Below are 16173 nucleotides of genomic sequence, written 5' to 3'. Positions count from 1 at the left end.
CATTTTCTTTTCTTTTCCCCAAATATTAATTTAATACCTTTAAACAAAAATAGAAAATAAATTCATTAATTTGTTTAATTATTAAAGAAAAAAAACTAAAAATAAAAACCCCACTACCTTGTTTTTCAGCATAATTCTGTGAAATATCACCCTTTTCGTCTTGGCTGTCCTGAAATAAAATCAGAAAAAAAAAAAAAAGAAATCTCAATCCTTTTCCATAGCTTCATAAACATGAGAGCAAATCCTTTAAATTACTCAAGACTCAGATGCAAGAGGAGGGAAACACTAAATGCTAAAGGACCATGGCAAAATACAGGTATTAATGCTCCTGAGTCAAAGGGAAAAAACCCACAATCTTCCATTAAGTAGAATGTACGGTAATTACCAGAGCCGGTGCCAAGATGGGCTGGAGAGCATGCGGAATGTCTATGTGTTGCTGCACTGAGTGGGGGTGCAGGGGACATGGGGCTGGACAGCCAGGGACGTGAGACCAGAGTCTCAGAACAGGGTGCAGTCCCGGCACAGGGTACATTATTTCCTTTTCCTGCCTTCAATTCATAAGAAATGTAGGGAGGGAAAAATACTACTAACCACCATATGCTTACTGACAACAGTTTTAAAACAATGAATGAGTGAAATATACCTTTCTCATTAGGTTCTCTGAAAGATTCTTAGCATTGCTGAGAGGTGCTGGGGTTACAGGCTAGAGAATAAAGTCAACTTTGAATCTTAGGAAGGAAGTACTGGGCATCCCTCGTCTGGAAGCCTGCCTTTCAGAAGAGTTTAATCGCTGTTATTCAGCAAGGATGCGATAGCTATGAACAGACTCTTCTACATCCAGGACTGAATGAGCCCGCTTGGCTTCCTAACCCTTAAAAGGAAGGCAAAGCCTTGTTTAGTGGCCAAGTGCAGCTTCATTACAGAAAAGTCCCGGGATGGCTGGGCCCTGCTGCTCCAGAAGTGGGCACAGCCTCAGCATGGTGTGGACTAACTGGGTCACAGGCTGGAGCTGGCAGAAATTGCTGAGTCAGGGGATTTCCACTGTAAAACTTGGCATGGGATTTGCTCGTGAAATAAACAGTGCCCACGGTGGTGTGGGGCTCAAATCCTCCGTGACAGAAAACTTGTGCTGGCAGATGCTGCCACCCCCATGTCCGCTGACACCAGGTTGCTCCCTGGACCTCAGGGGATAGCAGTGTGGCCTGGGTATCAGGGACACCAGGTGAACCACTCCCACTGTCCACACGCCATCCTTCTGTCTAGACTCCAGTTACAGCGTTGCTCAGTGTACCTGGATGGATTAGCGCCTCCTGTTTTCATGTTAAAGGACATCGGCATAAGCTATGGGACTACACCCCTATCTGCCTGCATTCTCTCTCCCACCTGATGGAAGTGTGAGAACTATCACCCAAGGCCCTATGGGCTACACTTACCTTGCACCCCCCTCGGCTGGCAGCCTCCCAGGGAGACAGGCGACGAATACGCTTCCTCATGCGAGCTGGGCCTTCTCTCCAGTCCAGTTCCCAGCGGGAGCAGGGCGTGGCTTCTCCAGCCGCCTGGCCCCACAAGCCCAGCTCCCCAAACAGCTGCTCCTGGATGCGAGCCCAGGCCTTGGCTGCCTTGATGTTGCCACATTGCCGCCTCTGAGGAACAGAGACCACGGTCACCCTCAGCAAATGTTCCTTGTTGGCAAGCCCCACTCCCTCTAGGATGAGGAGACTGAGACCTCATAAACTGGCAGAGAAAGATACCCCTCTAGCCAGCACCAGACCAGCAGAAGGGTTTGACATGGGTCAATCCATACTGGGGAGAAGAAAGCTGTCTACTGTTGGACCTTCAGGGGCACCAGACTCCTGGTGTGAGGCACAAGGCAGCAGGTCCCAAGGTTCCTGAAAGAATTATCAGTGTGAATTGGACTGCTGATTTACAACGGGACATGGAATTTCACCAGGTTCCCTGCCCTTCCAAGGGATGCTGGATACTCTGGGTGATGGTCACGTGAGCAGTTTATTCTCAACTCTTGACCTCAGAATCCCCAACTGTGGGGACCAGATGACATCTCATGGGCTTTCAAACCCTGCTCCAGTATGATTCTTGAATGTCCAAGGGTTCGAGAATGTTCACAAAAATTCATATTTTTTGTCTTAATGAAAATACTCCCATATAATGGCTCTGAAGTCTGCAAAGTTTCTCTGTGTGCTCTTTGAGTGTCACACTTTCCGTAGAGTATAATTTGAATCTTTATATAAATATAGGACAGCCTAAGCTGCTCCTGACAGCCACAGTGAGGCTCCACACCTCACCTGGAAAAGAAACACTGCAGTCCAGTTCCGACACTGAAATCAACTTCTCTGCAGGGTGGACTTTATTCAAATAAATATTATTCAAATATTTCATGGTATTTTCTGTAAGTTTTGACTTTTCAGAAAATAGAAGCATGAAAGTTCTAATGACAAGAAATGTAGCTCTCAAAAACCAAGCATAAATAGAAGAGAAACCCATGACCCCACATTTCACTGAGCCATGCTGAGCCTGCTTGACCTCATTCTCTCTATGTAGTGGGCACCACGAGCCAAAATTTCTATTGTCTCCATGGGGGCACTGAGTTCAGACTGGAAAAGTGACTCCTGCAAAGTCCAACAGATGTCCAAGCTGAGCCTGAAATCCGGTCTGTGGGTTCCAAAGTCTCCCCTTGAGCCTGTGAGCTAGAGTCCTTAGAGGGGGCCTGTTATCATTTTATGGACTCAATATTTCTGCTGCTGTTTCCTCAACAACTGGCACAACTTCATGTCTGAGCCCTGCAAATCTGGACTGTTGCAAATGGGAAAATCACTCTCAGAACTTGCTGGAAGCAAGTCTGGTGGGGAGAAAACAATGCCCCACAGGTGACCCTGTTCCTGCTGTTCACCAGCAGCTAAATCTGAAGAACCTGAGCTCCTCATCCATCTCATGTGGTTCATGATGTCACCACTGTCACAGAGCCTCAGTTCAGAGAAAGATTGAGACAGTACTCTCTCAAGTTTGATACAGTGCCAGACTGTGAATAAAGCTAATCCCATTTCAAGACAAGGTGATTTTGTTACTCTCCACTTCCTAAATTCATGACCAAAACTATCACAGCACATTATACAGGATTCCAAGTGGTTAACAAGGCACCCCAGAAAAAGAAAAATCATTTATAGTTTTTTACCAACCTTTGATCCCATGAAAGGAACACTTGTTTGGGGGAAAGATTTCAGTTCCCTGGAGATTACACCTGGGCTTGCAGTAACACGTTCCTTTGATGAGGAAGGAATGATCCTAAGCCCTTAGGCACAGCAGTCCTTCAACTACGAGCCCCCTCTCTACCCAGGACCCCTCCTGTGCAACCCCAGGCTGCACCAAGAGCATGCGTGCCATCATGCACATCTGCAGACAGCCAAATGCATGTCCTGGGGGAGATTCCCAAGAGGGAAGCGGCAAGATGCAAGTGGCCCCAGGACAGAGGCTGTCAGGTGACCAAGCTGCAAAAGCCCTGGGTCCCTGCATGGCAGGTGTGCTCTGCTGTACCCAGTGTCGGCTCCAACCGCAGCGATCAAGTACCATACCTGACACTCATAGAAAGGGTCTGTGGGGGCAGCTGTGGCATTTGACTGACCAGCTGCTCATGTAGCCATGCTAGACCTTCCCTTGGGTGCCCAGTTGTGCCCTTGACTGGGTAGATCCTAGGCCTGGCTGAGTCAAGTCACTGCCCAGGGATGCAGATAGGCTGATGAGCATTGTCCAGGTAGGGCATGGAGCTTTCTGGAAGCTGAGCAGGGCCTTGTTGGGAAAGTGCTGCCCCTTAAAAGTGGGGTGACTGCTCCAGACCCCATTATCTCTAGCAGACGGCAATTACCTCAGCATTGTTTTAAATATCAAAACAATGTTTTAAATATTTAAACACAAAGAAAGTATCCTCATGGATTAGCTCCAAAATACTGATTTTTCACAAAAATAACTAAGCAATGGGCCAGGGATTTAGCTCAGTGGTTCTGCCACCTGCTTCTCAAGCACAAGGACCCAAGTTCGATCCCTGGTAAAAAAAAAAAAAAAAAAAAAAAAAAAAAAAAAAACTACGCAATGGTAAAACTGCACAAATTTCTTAAGCACTCCCCAGATATCATCAAGTCCTACAGCAGCAGATGAGCTGGAGTACCCTACAGGAAGCTGGTCCTTCCCTTCTGGACCAGGAGCCTCTGTGAGGTCCCACTACCCCAGCACCCTGCAGTGTCTCAAATTCAGCAGACACAGGGCCCGCGCACACACCTCCCTGCTCCCCCAAAAGAGACAGCCTTGCTCCACAGTGCTGAGGCTGATCTGGACCTTTGTAGACCTTTCCTCTGTCTAGGAATGATGTGAGGATGCCCCAAATCAGGGACCCAATCCTAACCAATTCTTCCTGTCTTCCCAGTGGCAACTGAGCCTATCAGCCTCATTGCTTATCCTGGACACAACCAGTGAGCTTATGTGGGGTGCTGCCTTGCAGGAGCTGCCAGGGGGCACAGACAAGACTCACCAGAGTGTGTTCGGCAGTACCGATGGGGAGGTGTCCCCGCGGACCCCATCCAAAGCTCCCACAGATACCAGTCTCACCTGCACATGGTCTCGGTACAGAGATGCATACAGCTCCTGTCCTCTTCGTCTGCAGTTCTCAATACAAGACACAAAATCCTGGAGGAGAGGGGAGGAGAGAAGCCACAGCTCAGTGATCCTTCCAGGTTTGGGTCAGCACTTCTCTGCCCAATCACCAGAAACTGCAGTCACAGGACTTGGTCAATCAGTCACAGCCACATGCAGATTCCATCTGTGTGAGCTCACTGATGTGCTGAAGTGTGCACACATTTGTATGTGGGTAGTTTCTACAGGAAGCCTCCTCTTACATCGACCTGCTCATGTGCTAAAGTGTGCACACCCTGTGCATGGGTAACTTCACATGAACAGAATTCTTCCCTGCAGATATGCTCTTACACTCAGTTACACATGTGTGGGGGAAAGTTCCACATAGAGACTTTTCCTTTTCATTACACCCACATGCCAAGATGTGTACACCTGTGTATGTGGGTAACTTCCATGTGAGCAGACTATGCCCACATACAGACCCCCCAAATGGGGAAGGAATAGATCCAGGAGCCATCTGTGAATCAGCCAGTGAATCAACTTTGTCCATGCTCAAAGAGGATCAACTGCTCCAGACTGCAAATAACAGTGGCTTTCAAAGTATGCTTGGGGCAACTTTAAATTTCCACATCTCCTAGTAAAATATCCTGACATTGCCTGCAAAGCCTTTCATTCCAACCTTTCTGTGTGAAGCAGGGTTTTCTGCAGTGGCAGCAACCAAAATGGGGTTATGGAGTAGACTGGACATAGGCAACACACTTTGGGTGTCACTGTCTCCGTCGCTCCCACCCAGGTGGGGCTGTTTAGCTTCAGGAAAACAAGCTCAGGACTCCCAGTGATGCCACACTATGATTAATTGTATAATTACTTTTAATCTATTACAGTGTAATTAATAATAATAGTAATAAAGTGCACAAAAATGTAATGTGATTCCCCTCACCCTGCCTGTGGAAAAAAAGTCTTCCACAAAACCAGTCCTTGAAGGTGAAAGGTTTGAGACCACTGCTCCAGAATAACAAGTCAAAATCCAGTAAAAGAATATGCAACTTCCATCTAATACAGATAAAGAGAAATAATGACAGTTGATAACATGTTGAAAGAGGGCAAAAAAATAAGCATTAAAATAGATTAAGTTTACTAAAAATATGAGCTACATTAATGGACTGAGTGCTCCTAGTAAAACGTAAATGAAGTCAAGTTTAGTAAAAGAGCAAAAGCTAAGTACTATAAATCCTGTTTCTAAGAGATAATCCCTTAAAAAGTTCCATGGAAAGTTGTGTGGAAAAAGATAAACGGTACAAACCCTAACTGAAAGAATTCTTCTAAGGCCCCAAAATGTCACATGAAGTAGACTTCAGGACAGAGGTGCCCTAGACAGGAAAAGGGTGTTTTATAATGATAAGGTATAGATACACCTGACAGAATAAATACTAAATGGTAACCACCTAATACTTCTTAAATGTATTACATGTAAAATGACAGAATTAAAAGGAGATAACAAATTTACAATCACAGAGGAAGAACATGACTCATCCTCTGGGAATTAAAAGGAGAAACAAATAAGAAACAGATGCTGAGTATTTGAAGAACCCAAAAGGCAAACAAGCTAATCCAATGCAAAAAAAAAAGAAAAGAAAAAAAAAGAAATTTTCTTTTTAAATGCAGAATACTCAAAGTAGAATAAATTACTAAAAGACGAATAATTACTAAAATTGACCATGTAATGGGACATAAATGAAGTATAAAATAATTTCAAATGATTTAAATTATAAAGAATGTATTTTATGGGCCAGGGATTTAGCTCAGTGGTGCCGCCACCTGCCTCACAAGCACAAGGTCCTGAGTTCAATCCCCAGTACCAAAACAAAAAAAAAAAAAAAAAAAAAAGAATGTATTTTCTGAATACAGCGGAATTCAAATAGAAGCAAATGTCAAAAAGAAAATTCCCAAATGCTTAAAATTCCAGCAATAATTTCTAATTATTGATAAGAAATCAAATTAGAGATTAATAAGAGATCAAAATAGAAATCGTAGCATATTTTGAACTAGATAAAAATATAACAAAATAAAACATACGATACAACCAATACTGTTTTTTGGAGAAATGTTAGTAAAAATATGTAAGTAACCATACAAATGCTTTTTATTAAAAACAAAGTTTATAAATTAGTAGTGCATCTAAAAAAGTTAGAAAGTCAAGTTAAAACTAGGGAACTAGACACATTCCTAAGAAAACACTAGAAAAAAACTTTTAAAATCTGAATTGTCTTATATTTTTCACAGAAAGTAAATCCATAAAGAAACTCTTCCTATGAAGATTTCATCCATGACTATAAATGAGGGATGAAGACTAGGGAAAATCTTGAAGGGGAAAAAAATTGAATTTAGCAATATACAAAAAGGATAACACATCATGGCAAAATTATGTTCCAAGAATGTAAGTTTGTTTTAACATTGGGAGCCATTCTATCAGTTTCACCATGAATTAAGGATAAGATATCACAAAGCATTTCATAAAATGCAACTATCATTAAGAATAATAACTCTTGGGCCCGGGGATGCAGCTCAGTGTTGCTGCCACCTCGAAAATGCAAGGTCCTGAATTCAATTAGAAGAGAATTTCCTTAATCTAATAAAGAACATTCATAACAAATCTGAAGAAGATACCCTACTGATTTTATTCTGAAATCAAATGGAACACAAGAATATCATTCACCAGTCCCAAGATGGTAGCACCCAGTGTAATATAAGAAGGATAAATAAATGTTATAAGGTTTGAAAAATAATGAAGAAAACTAAAATTAGACATATTAAACATTATTCTATATATACAATATCTAAATATCCATTAATAAACTATTACAATTATAAAGAAGCTTTAGCAAGTTCTCAGAATACAAAACCTAATTATTTTTATGTTAACAATCAATAATTTTAAATTGAAAATTATATAATATTTGCTTAGTAGTAAAGGATGTCAAATAAAATAATGGTATGAGAAATGTTCAAGTCTCCTGCAAAGAAGGCTAAAATATTATTGAGAAAAGTTTAAGACCTAGCAAAAATAAGTAATGTATCATGTTGTTGAAAGATTGGAAGACTTGTGAGGAAGATATGAATTCTTCCCAAACTGATTTATATATTCAATGCAGCACCAAAGTTGCACTAAGTTCTTATTTTGAAGCAGAATAAATAATTCTAAAATGTACAAAAATGTGTAATAAGCTAGGACTACACATGGCAATTTTAAAGTACAGAATCAAGGACTTACACTATCAGATATGGAAAGGATTACTACATTAATAATTAAGGATGATATCTATGTAGTTAAAAATAAAAAAATGCAACAGAAAAGGACTTTCAGAAACAGATGTCAAAGAATGTGATCACTTGATGTCATCACAAGGGTAACTGCAGTAGAAAAAATATTTTCTCAATATGAAGATTAATTTAATATTTGTTTTGCAGTGAAATGAAGATTACACCTCTACTTCAAACCATGCACAAAAAGTACTTCAAGGGGGGAAGCAAAACTTCCTTAAGCTATGGATGTAAGTTCAGATAGCATCTCAAATCCACAGGAACAAATGAGGAGAATCAGAAATGCGAACATCAACAGACCATAATCCACATGTACATCCTTGCTCTTCTTTCATCTCCCAGTTTATTTGAAATATATAAAATTATATAAAAGAAAACTAATGAAAATGTGTTGTTGGACTTCTAACATTTATAAATATATACACAACAATAACAGCAAAAAAAGAAGGAAAGGGAAAACAGACACTCAGAAGTGACATTTCTATGTCTCACTGGAGCTAACTAGTAAAAATTTGAGGCTGATTCTCATGAAATAAGATGTACATGGTAAACCTAGTGTGCCACGGAGGAAGGGAATAGAAAAATACAGGGGGACAATTAGAAACTTTAAGTGCTACATTATAATAAATTCACTTAATGCAAAAGAAATGAGATACATAAAGAACTAAAAGTACAATAACAGGCATAAACCCAATCATAGACTGTAAATGGGCTACACAATCCCATCCAAAAGCAGGGACTGTGCGATAGGATAAAAAGCAAACAAGACCCAACTGTATGCTGGGTACAGGAGACACTTTAGATTCAGCCATATAAACGAGCTGAAATTGAAAGAACAGGGAGAGACAGATCATGAAAACAGTAACCATTAGACAGATAAAGCGGCTATACTAACAACAGATAAAAAGACTAAGAAGAAGAAAAAAAGACAGAAGGAACTCTCCAACACATTTTATGAGATCAGTTATTACCCTGATACAGAAACCAAAGACTTCATAAGGAAAGAAACCTGTAGACCAATAGAATCTATAAGATAATTGCCTTGATATGGCTGTCACCATTTTGGTTAGCGACTGCCATTTTATACCTTAAATTTCCATTTCCTACATCATGCATCATCGTCCATAAGCAAAACTGACATAGGAGCAAGGCTTGTCCATATAAGGAATGGATCAGAAATAATGTACCCTGAGTGGCTGCCCGTGCAGCTGATGCAATTCCCCAACCTGCTTACACAAACCACCCACTATATAACCAAGCCCCTTCCACCCAGCTCTCTCTTCTTCTTCCTCCTTCGTGGAGTAGGCCACTGTGTCGTAGCAGTTCTACAATAAATCTCTCATACGAACTCTGTCGGTGTGTGGAGTAGTCTTTGGAGGGCACTGGTTTCTTTCAGTATCTTTTATAAATACAAAAGTAAAAATTCTCAGCAAAATATCACCAAATTGATTCCAGCAACATATAAAAATTTCGTGCCATGACCAAATGGAATTTATCCCGTTTAGGCAAGATTGGCTTAACTTTTCAAAATAATTCATGTAATGCACTACAGCAGCAGAATTAAAAATAAAAGTCACATGATCATTCTAATAGACACAGAAAAATATTTGACAAAATATAAAATCCCTTTGATGACAAACAAAAAGTAAAAAAGCAAAACAGTCCAACCAATCAGAGAAAACAAGAACTCTTTCAACCTCATCATTATGAACATCTACATAAAACCTATGTCTAACATCATATCTATGCCATCAATTGATGACAATCATGTGATCTATGTATATATGGAATGTTGTCTTGTCCTAAAAAAGAATGAAGTAATGAAATACACCTCAACATGGATGAGCCTTGAAAACATAGCCCTAAGTTAAAGAAGCCAATCTCCAAAGACTATATGAATCCATTTATATGAAATGATCATGGAGAAAGAAAGTAAATCAGTGGTTGCTTACAACTGGAGGAAGGGGAATAATAGTTTCTTTTGAGGTCATGAAAATGCTATTAAATTGACCAGGTAATGGTTGCACAGATCTGTGTATATACTATAAACCACTGAATTATTTACTTTCAGCAGATCATGTCTAAATAAAGCTGCTTAGTAAACAATGGAGCTGAAAAATAATAAAATCTAGAGTCTCATAACATAGACACATACCAAGAGCCAGGGAAATCTTAAATAGAATTAAAGAAGTCCACCACCCAGATGCTGTGAGAGGATTGAAGTATTAAAACTATTTGACAAAGTTTTTAAAGCAGCTGTTATTAAAATCGCTTTGACAACTACTAATTAGCAATATATGTGAAAAATGAAAAAAAAATTAAGGAGCATCAGTCAGAAAAATATACTATATAAAGCAGAATCAAATGTACATTTTAGAATTTAAAAGTATAATAACTAAAGGGAAAAACCTCAGTGGATGTGCTCAGGAGCAGAATAGAAGAGACAGAGGGAAGGGTCAGGAGGCTAAAAGCCTGAGAGACAGCCATGAGTCAACCTAGGTAACAGGGACACAGAATGGGAAGGAAGTGGACAGAGCCTAGAGACCATGGAGTTGGAGCGCCAGATCTAGTGTCCGCATCAGCAGAATCCAACAAAGAATAAAAACGTTGTGCTCAAAAATTACTCACGTAACAAATGACTAAAGAATTCCCCAAATTCAAAAAGGCATGGGTTTACAGATTCAAAAAACTAAGCAAAGCCCCCAAAAATAAAGCCACAGAAATCTGTATCAAGATGCATTAGGAGCCAGACTTCTGAGAACTAAATACAAATAAAAAACCTTAAAAGCAGAAAGAGAGAAATAACATCTTACCCACAGAGAAAAAGAGGAACAACAGTAAAATTTTTTTCATCAGAAATCAGGGGCCCCAGAAGGAAGTGGAACATTTTTCATGTGCTAAAAATAAAAAATTGTTGGGCCGGGGATTTAGCTCAGTGGTTCTGCCGCCTGCCTTGCAAGCACAAGGTCCCGAGTTCGATCCCCGGTATCAAAACCAAAACAAACAAACAAAAAATTGTCAACTCAGAATCCTATATTCAGCAAAAATATCCTTTTGAATCAAAGAGAAATCAGGGCCATCTCAGATAAAGGAAAATTAAAATAATTTGTGACCACAAGGCTACCTTGTAAGAAGCTCTTTAAACAGAAAATAAATGATGAAAGAAGGAATTTTGAAATATCAGGAAATAATAAAGACTAAAGTAAGCAATATATGAGTAGATACAATACTTTTATTTTTATCAAGATTTCTATATTATTTGTTGATGGCTGAGGTCAAAATTATAAAACTGATAAATGTAGAGGAAAATATTTATAGCAATTACATTTTAAATGGAGGAGCTAATATTTATACTTCTGGATAATAGCAGTAGGTTCTTAAGTAATGTAATACTTATGACAATATCTACAAAAAAACTGTATAAAATACACTAAAAAACAAAACAAATGAAGCAAAATGGAATTCTAAAAATTGTTCAAGTTACTCCAATTATAGAAGACTCAACCATAATAAAATTCACATTCTCAATTGCTTATGAAGTACAATCGAGGATAAATTACATCCTGGGCTATAAAACAAACCTCAACAAATTTAAATGAAGACACAGAGGATGTTTCCTCTGACCATATAATGCAATCAAACTAGAAATCAGCCACAGAAAGAGCACATGAAATCTTGAAATAGTTGGAATCTAACGTGCATTTAAATAATCTTTGTGTCCAAAAAGAAGTCTCAAGGGAATTTCTAAAATGCATAATAAAATTCAAAACAGAATCTATGAAAATATGTGTGTCTCACAGCTAAAGCACTGCTGAGAATACACTGTGGCAAAGGCACATGCATCAGAAGAGAATGAGATTCTACCATGGACTGAATGCTTGTGTCCTCCAAAAATTCTTTTCCCACCACAATTGAGGAGTAAATCCAGGGTCTTTGCACTAAGCTATATTCCCAGCCCCCCCCCTTTTATGTTGAGACAATGTTTCCCTAAGTCACTAAGTTTCCTAGGCTTAGCCTGAATTTGTGATCCTTCTGCCTCAGCCAAAATTCATGTTTTGAAGGGGAGGTATAAGGAGATCAGAGTGGGCTTCATGATGCCCTTTTAAGAAGAAAGAAGGCCATCAGAGCCTTCTATCTCTACCAGGTGAAAATACAGCAAGAAGGCAGCCATCATCAAGACTAGAAAAAAAAAAAAAAAAAAAAAAAAAGACTGGAACAGAGCCCTCACCAGGAGACAAAATGGGCAGCACCTTCATCTTGGACTTTCCAGCCTTCAGAACTGTGAGAAATAAATGTAGGATGCTTCTTATCACGTGGAAAATCCTACCTATTCCTATTTTACCAAAAATATTTTGTTATGACAGCCTTAACTTACACAAATTCCATACCTCACCCCCGGACTGAACCAAGGACTCCATACATGCTGGACAAATATTTTACCATTGAGCTGCATTTCCAGCCCTTTTTATTTTATTATTGAGATAGGGTCTCACTAAATTGCCCAGGATAACTTTGAATTTATGATTCCCCATCTTCAGCCTTCAGAGTAGCTGGTATTTCAGGCATATTGCCATGACACTCATCAACAAGTCTCAAATCAATAATCTAAAATCCTACTCAATAAACTAGAAAAAAGAGTAGCAAAGTAAGTAGAAGCAAGTAGAAAGTAGAAGAAAATTTTAAAAGAATAGAATTAATGAAATTAAAATAGAGAAAATTACTGAAACAAAAAAACTTGTGCTATGTAAAAATGAATAAAATTTACAAACCTGTAGAAAGACTAGTAAAAATATAAAGAGAATAGAAACAAATTACAAGTATCATGGCTGAAATAGGAACCATCACTCTGTCACAGACTCCGCAGGTATGCAAAATACAAAAAGAGAATACTCTGAACAACCATACACATATAAATGATAATTTAGATGTAATGGACACATTCACTAATGGCCAAACACAAACTACTACAAATCACTCAATACGAAACATATTTTTAGGATGGCCAACTCTGTTAAGAAAACTAAATTCAAACTTTGAAAACTACCAATAAATTCCCCAGTCCAAATAGTTTCACTTTTTTTTTCCATACCAGGGATCAATCTCAAGATTTAAGAATATTCAAAAACTATTTAGGAAGAATTAATATTAAGTTGATAAAATATCCTGCAGAAAATTTCTTTCCCTAATAGCTAAAAATATGCTGACAACAAAGCCCAACAGTACAAACAAATGAAATTATCCTTCAGGAATACAGATGAAAATTTCTCATATTAGGAAATTGAATTCAACAATACATAAAAAACATTATATGATGACCAAGGACTATATATTCCATAGATGTGAGTCTGGTAAATACATATTTTTAAAAAGCAGTCATGGGGAGAAAGGAACCCTTCTGCACTGTTGGTGGGAGTGCAGACTGGTGCAACCACTATGCAAATCAATATGGAGATACCTTAAAGATCTGGGACTAGAGGTTCCATTTGACCCAGCCATCCCTCTGCTAGGTATCTTTCCAAAAGAATTAAAGAAATCATACCACAGTGATATATGCATACCTATGTTTATAGCAGCAGTTTGTAATAGCTAAATCTTAGAAACAGCCCATTTGCCCATCAGTTGGAAATTGGATAAAGAAGATGTGATTTTTCTATAAAATGGAATACTACTCAGTGATAAAGAATGAGAAATTAGATTCATTCATGGGAAAATGGATACATATTGAGGATATACCCCTAAGTGAAATAAATAAGTCACACATGTGTAAATACCGATTAGTTTCTCTGGTGTGAAAAGCTGTAATATAGTACATAAGATCCTAATGAGATAATTGACCATGTGAAATAGGAATAAAAGGGCTAAAGGAGTAGGGAAAATGGGAAGGGCAGGGGAAAGGTAATAAGGGAAAAGAAAAAAATATGACAAAATGAAAAAATGGAAATAAAGTGTTTGTAAATGGGGAGGGGAGAAGGGGGTGAAGGGAGAGCATGGACAAGGGGAAAAAGATGAGAACCAGGACCTGTCATGTAAAGGTACAAGGTCCCAATAATGAATGTAACTGTACTGTATACCTAATATGTACCAATAAACTCAATAATAGAAAAAAATTTTTAAAAGCAGTCAATGTAATCTACCATATTCACAGATTAAAGATGAAAATTACATGATCATATCAATTGAATCAGAATACCATTTTTTCAACTCATTTCTGATAAAAGGTACTTTCAATAAAATAAGAATAAGTAGGATTTTTTTCAACTTGATAAAAAGTATAACCTTACAGTGAACTTTATGTTTAACTTGAAATAATAAGTGCTTTCCCTCAAAGACTGACAACAAAACAATGTCTACTTTCAACTAAAAACCTTACAGTGAACTTTGTGTTTAACTTGAAATAATAAGTGCTTTCCCTCAAAGACTGACAACAAAACAATGTCTACTTTCACTGTTTTTGTTCAATATAGTGCTAGAAATTCTAGCCAGTGCAATAAGGCAAGAAAAAGAAATAAAATCTATATTGATCAAAAGGAAAGAAAGAGACAAAGAATAGAGACAAAAAATTGTCTCTATTTGCTGATGCCCTGAATGGGTTGAATTTCCAAAGCATTTACAAAACACCATTCAATAAAGTAAATATTCAAGGCATTTGCAGAAAAACTCAAGATCACAGGATACAAGATCAATATACATATATCAAATAAATTTCAAAATATTACTACTAGATAATGAAATGAAAAGCAGCATCATTCTATTTCTCAGAGATATATATATATATACATATATAATAAAACACATACAGGACTCAAACTCCAGAATTCAGATTAAAAAACAAAGAATATCTAAACAGAGAGAGATACAGACTATGTTCATGAATTAAAAGGCTCAAAATATAAAGATATTATTTCTCCCCAACTTGATGTGCATGATTAACACAATTCCTATCAAAATCCTAGCAAGACTTTTTATAGATAAAGAAAAGATAATTTTTAAAATTTATACCAAATAGCAAAGGAACTAAAAGAGCTAAAACAATTTTGAAAATTATTAATAAAATGAGAAGAATAATTCTACCGGGTCTCATTACACAGTTACAGTAATCAATCATGTATGGTAGTGAGCAGAAAATAGACATAAAGATTGATGAAGGAAAATAGAGTTCAAATATACATCTACATATGTATAACCAATGTATATTTGACAAAGTTGTTATAGCTATATAATGGATAGCTTTTCAACAAATGGTGTTGAAGTGATTGGGTAATCCACAGCCCCAAAAACAAATCTAAGTCTCACATCATGAAGGAAACTTAATTAAAATAGTTCACAGACTTAAGTGTAAACTGTAGAATTATAAATATTTTAGAAGAAAATTTTTAGAACCCAGGGCTAGGAAAAAGGGATTTACATCAAAAGAACCCTCTATAAAAGAAAAAAATGATAAATTGTACCTCATTAACATTAAAACTTTTGGCCTGCAAAATGTATGTGAAGAAGACATAATGACAAACTACTGTCTGGGAGAAAATATTTGCAAGCCATATATCCATCAAAAGACTAGCATGTAAAATATATGAAGTGCTCTTAAAACTCAGCAGAAAATATTTCATTGGAAAATGTGCTAAAGACATAAATAGTCATTTCACTATTGAGGATACGCAAACTTTAACAGCCTTGGGGATTGATAAATAATAAACTCAATCATAAGTTGTGATGTATTTATATATCGAATATTCTACAGTAAAGGTTCTCAATGAATGGCCCATTAGTCTCTAGGGGTTCCTCAGACCCTTTCAGAAGATCTGTGAAATTAAAACTATTTTCAAAATCCTAAGATATTCTTGCCTTTTCCCTGTACTGTGTTGACAATTGTGCTCATGATGTCTTATGGCTTGTATCTAGATGTCTCCCCAAAGCCTCATACCATCATAGAGGGGCTTTTCAGAGGTGGCTAGGTCTAGGGTGTGTGATGCTAGGACTAAGGATTTGATGCTGAGATTGATTCTCAGTAGGATGCTAAGATTAAGGCTGTCCCACGCTGGGTGTGAGAGCTACTTGCCGTAAAGGTGTGTGGCTTGGATAAAAATTTAAGGGACAGAAAGACAGTTGCTGTGTTCACTTGCTGCTTGCTATTTGCTACTTCACTGCTTTGCTGCCTTCCTACTTTCTGCTCACCATGAACTGTTTTTCCTGTGATGCCCCTCTACCATGCTGCCC

The 16173-nt window shown here is 38.0% G+C and overlaps 1 protein-coding gene across 1 annotated transcript in view; it reads right to left on the bottom strand.

Moving 5' to 3' along the window:
• Wdfy4 (WDFY family member 4) overlaps positions 1-16173 on the bottom strand; it is a 247344-nt gene that overhangs the window by 87413 nt on the left and 143758 nt on the right. Inside the window, exons 40-42 of the mRNA XM_033761851.1 lie at positions 4615-4692; positions 1434-1643; positions 118-169 (exon numbers count right to left, since the gene is read on the bottom strand). Of these exons, the coding sequence (XP_033617742.1) occupies positions 118-169; positions 1434-1643; positions 4615-4692 (340 nt within the window). The remainder of the gene's footprint in view (positions 1-117; positions 170-1433; positions 1644-4614; positions 4693-16173) is intronic.

This window comes from Fukomys damarensis, unplaced genomic scaffold, assembly GCF_012274545.1.
Source record: "Fukomys damarensis isolate Sample0158 unplaced genomic scaffold, DMR_v1.0_HiC HiC_scaffold_1, whole genome shotgun sequence".
Lineage (NCBI taxonomy): Eukaryota > Metazoa > Chordata > Mammalia > Rodentia > Bathyergidae > Fukomys > Fukomys damarensis.
This window is presented reverse-complemented; position numbering and strand designations above follow the sequence as displayed.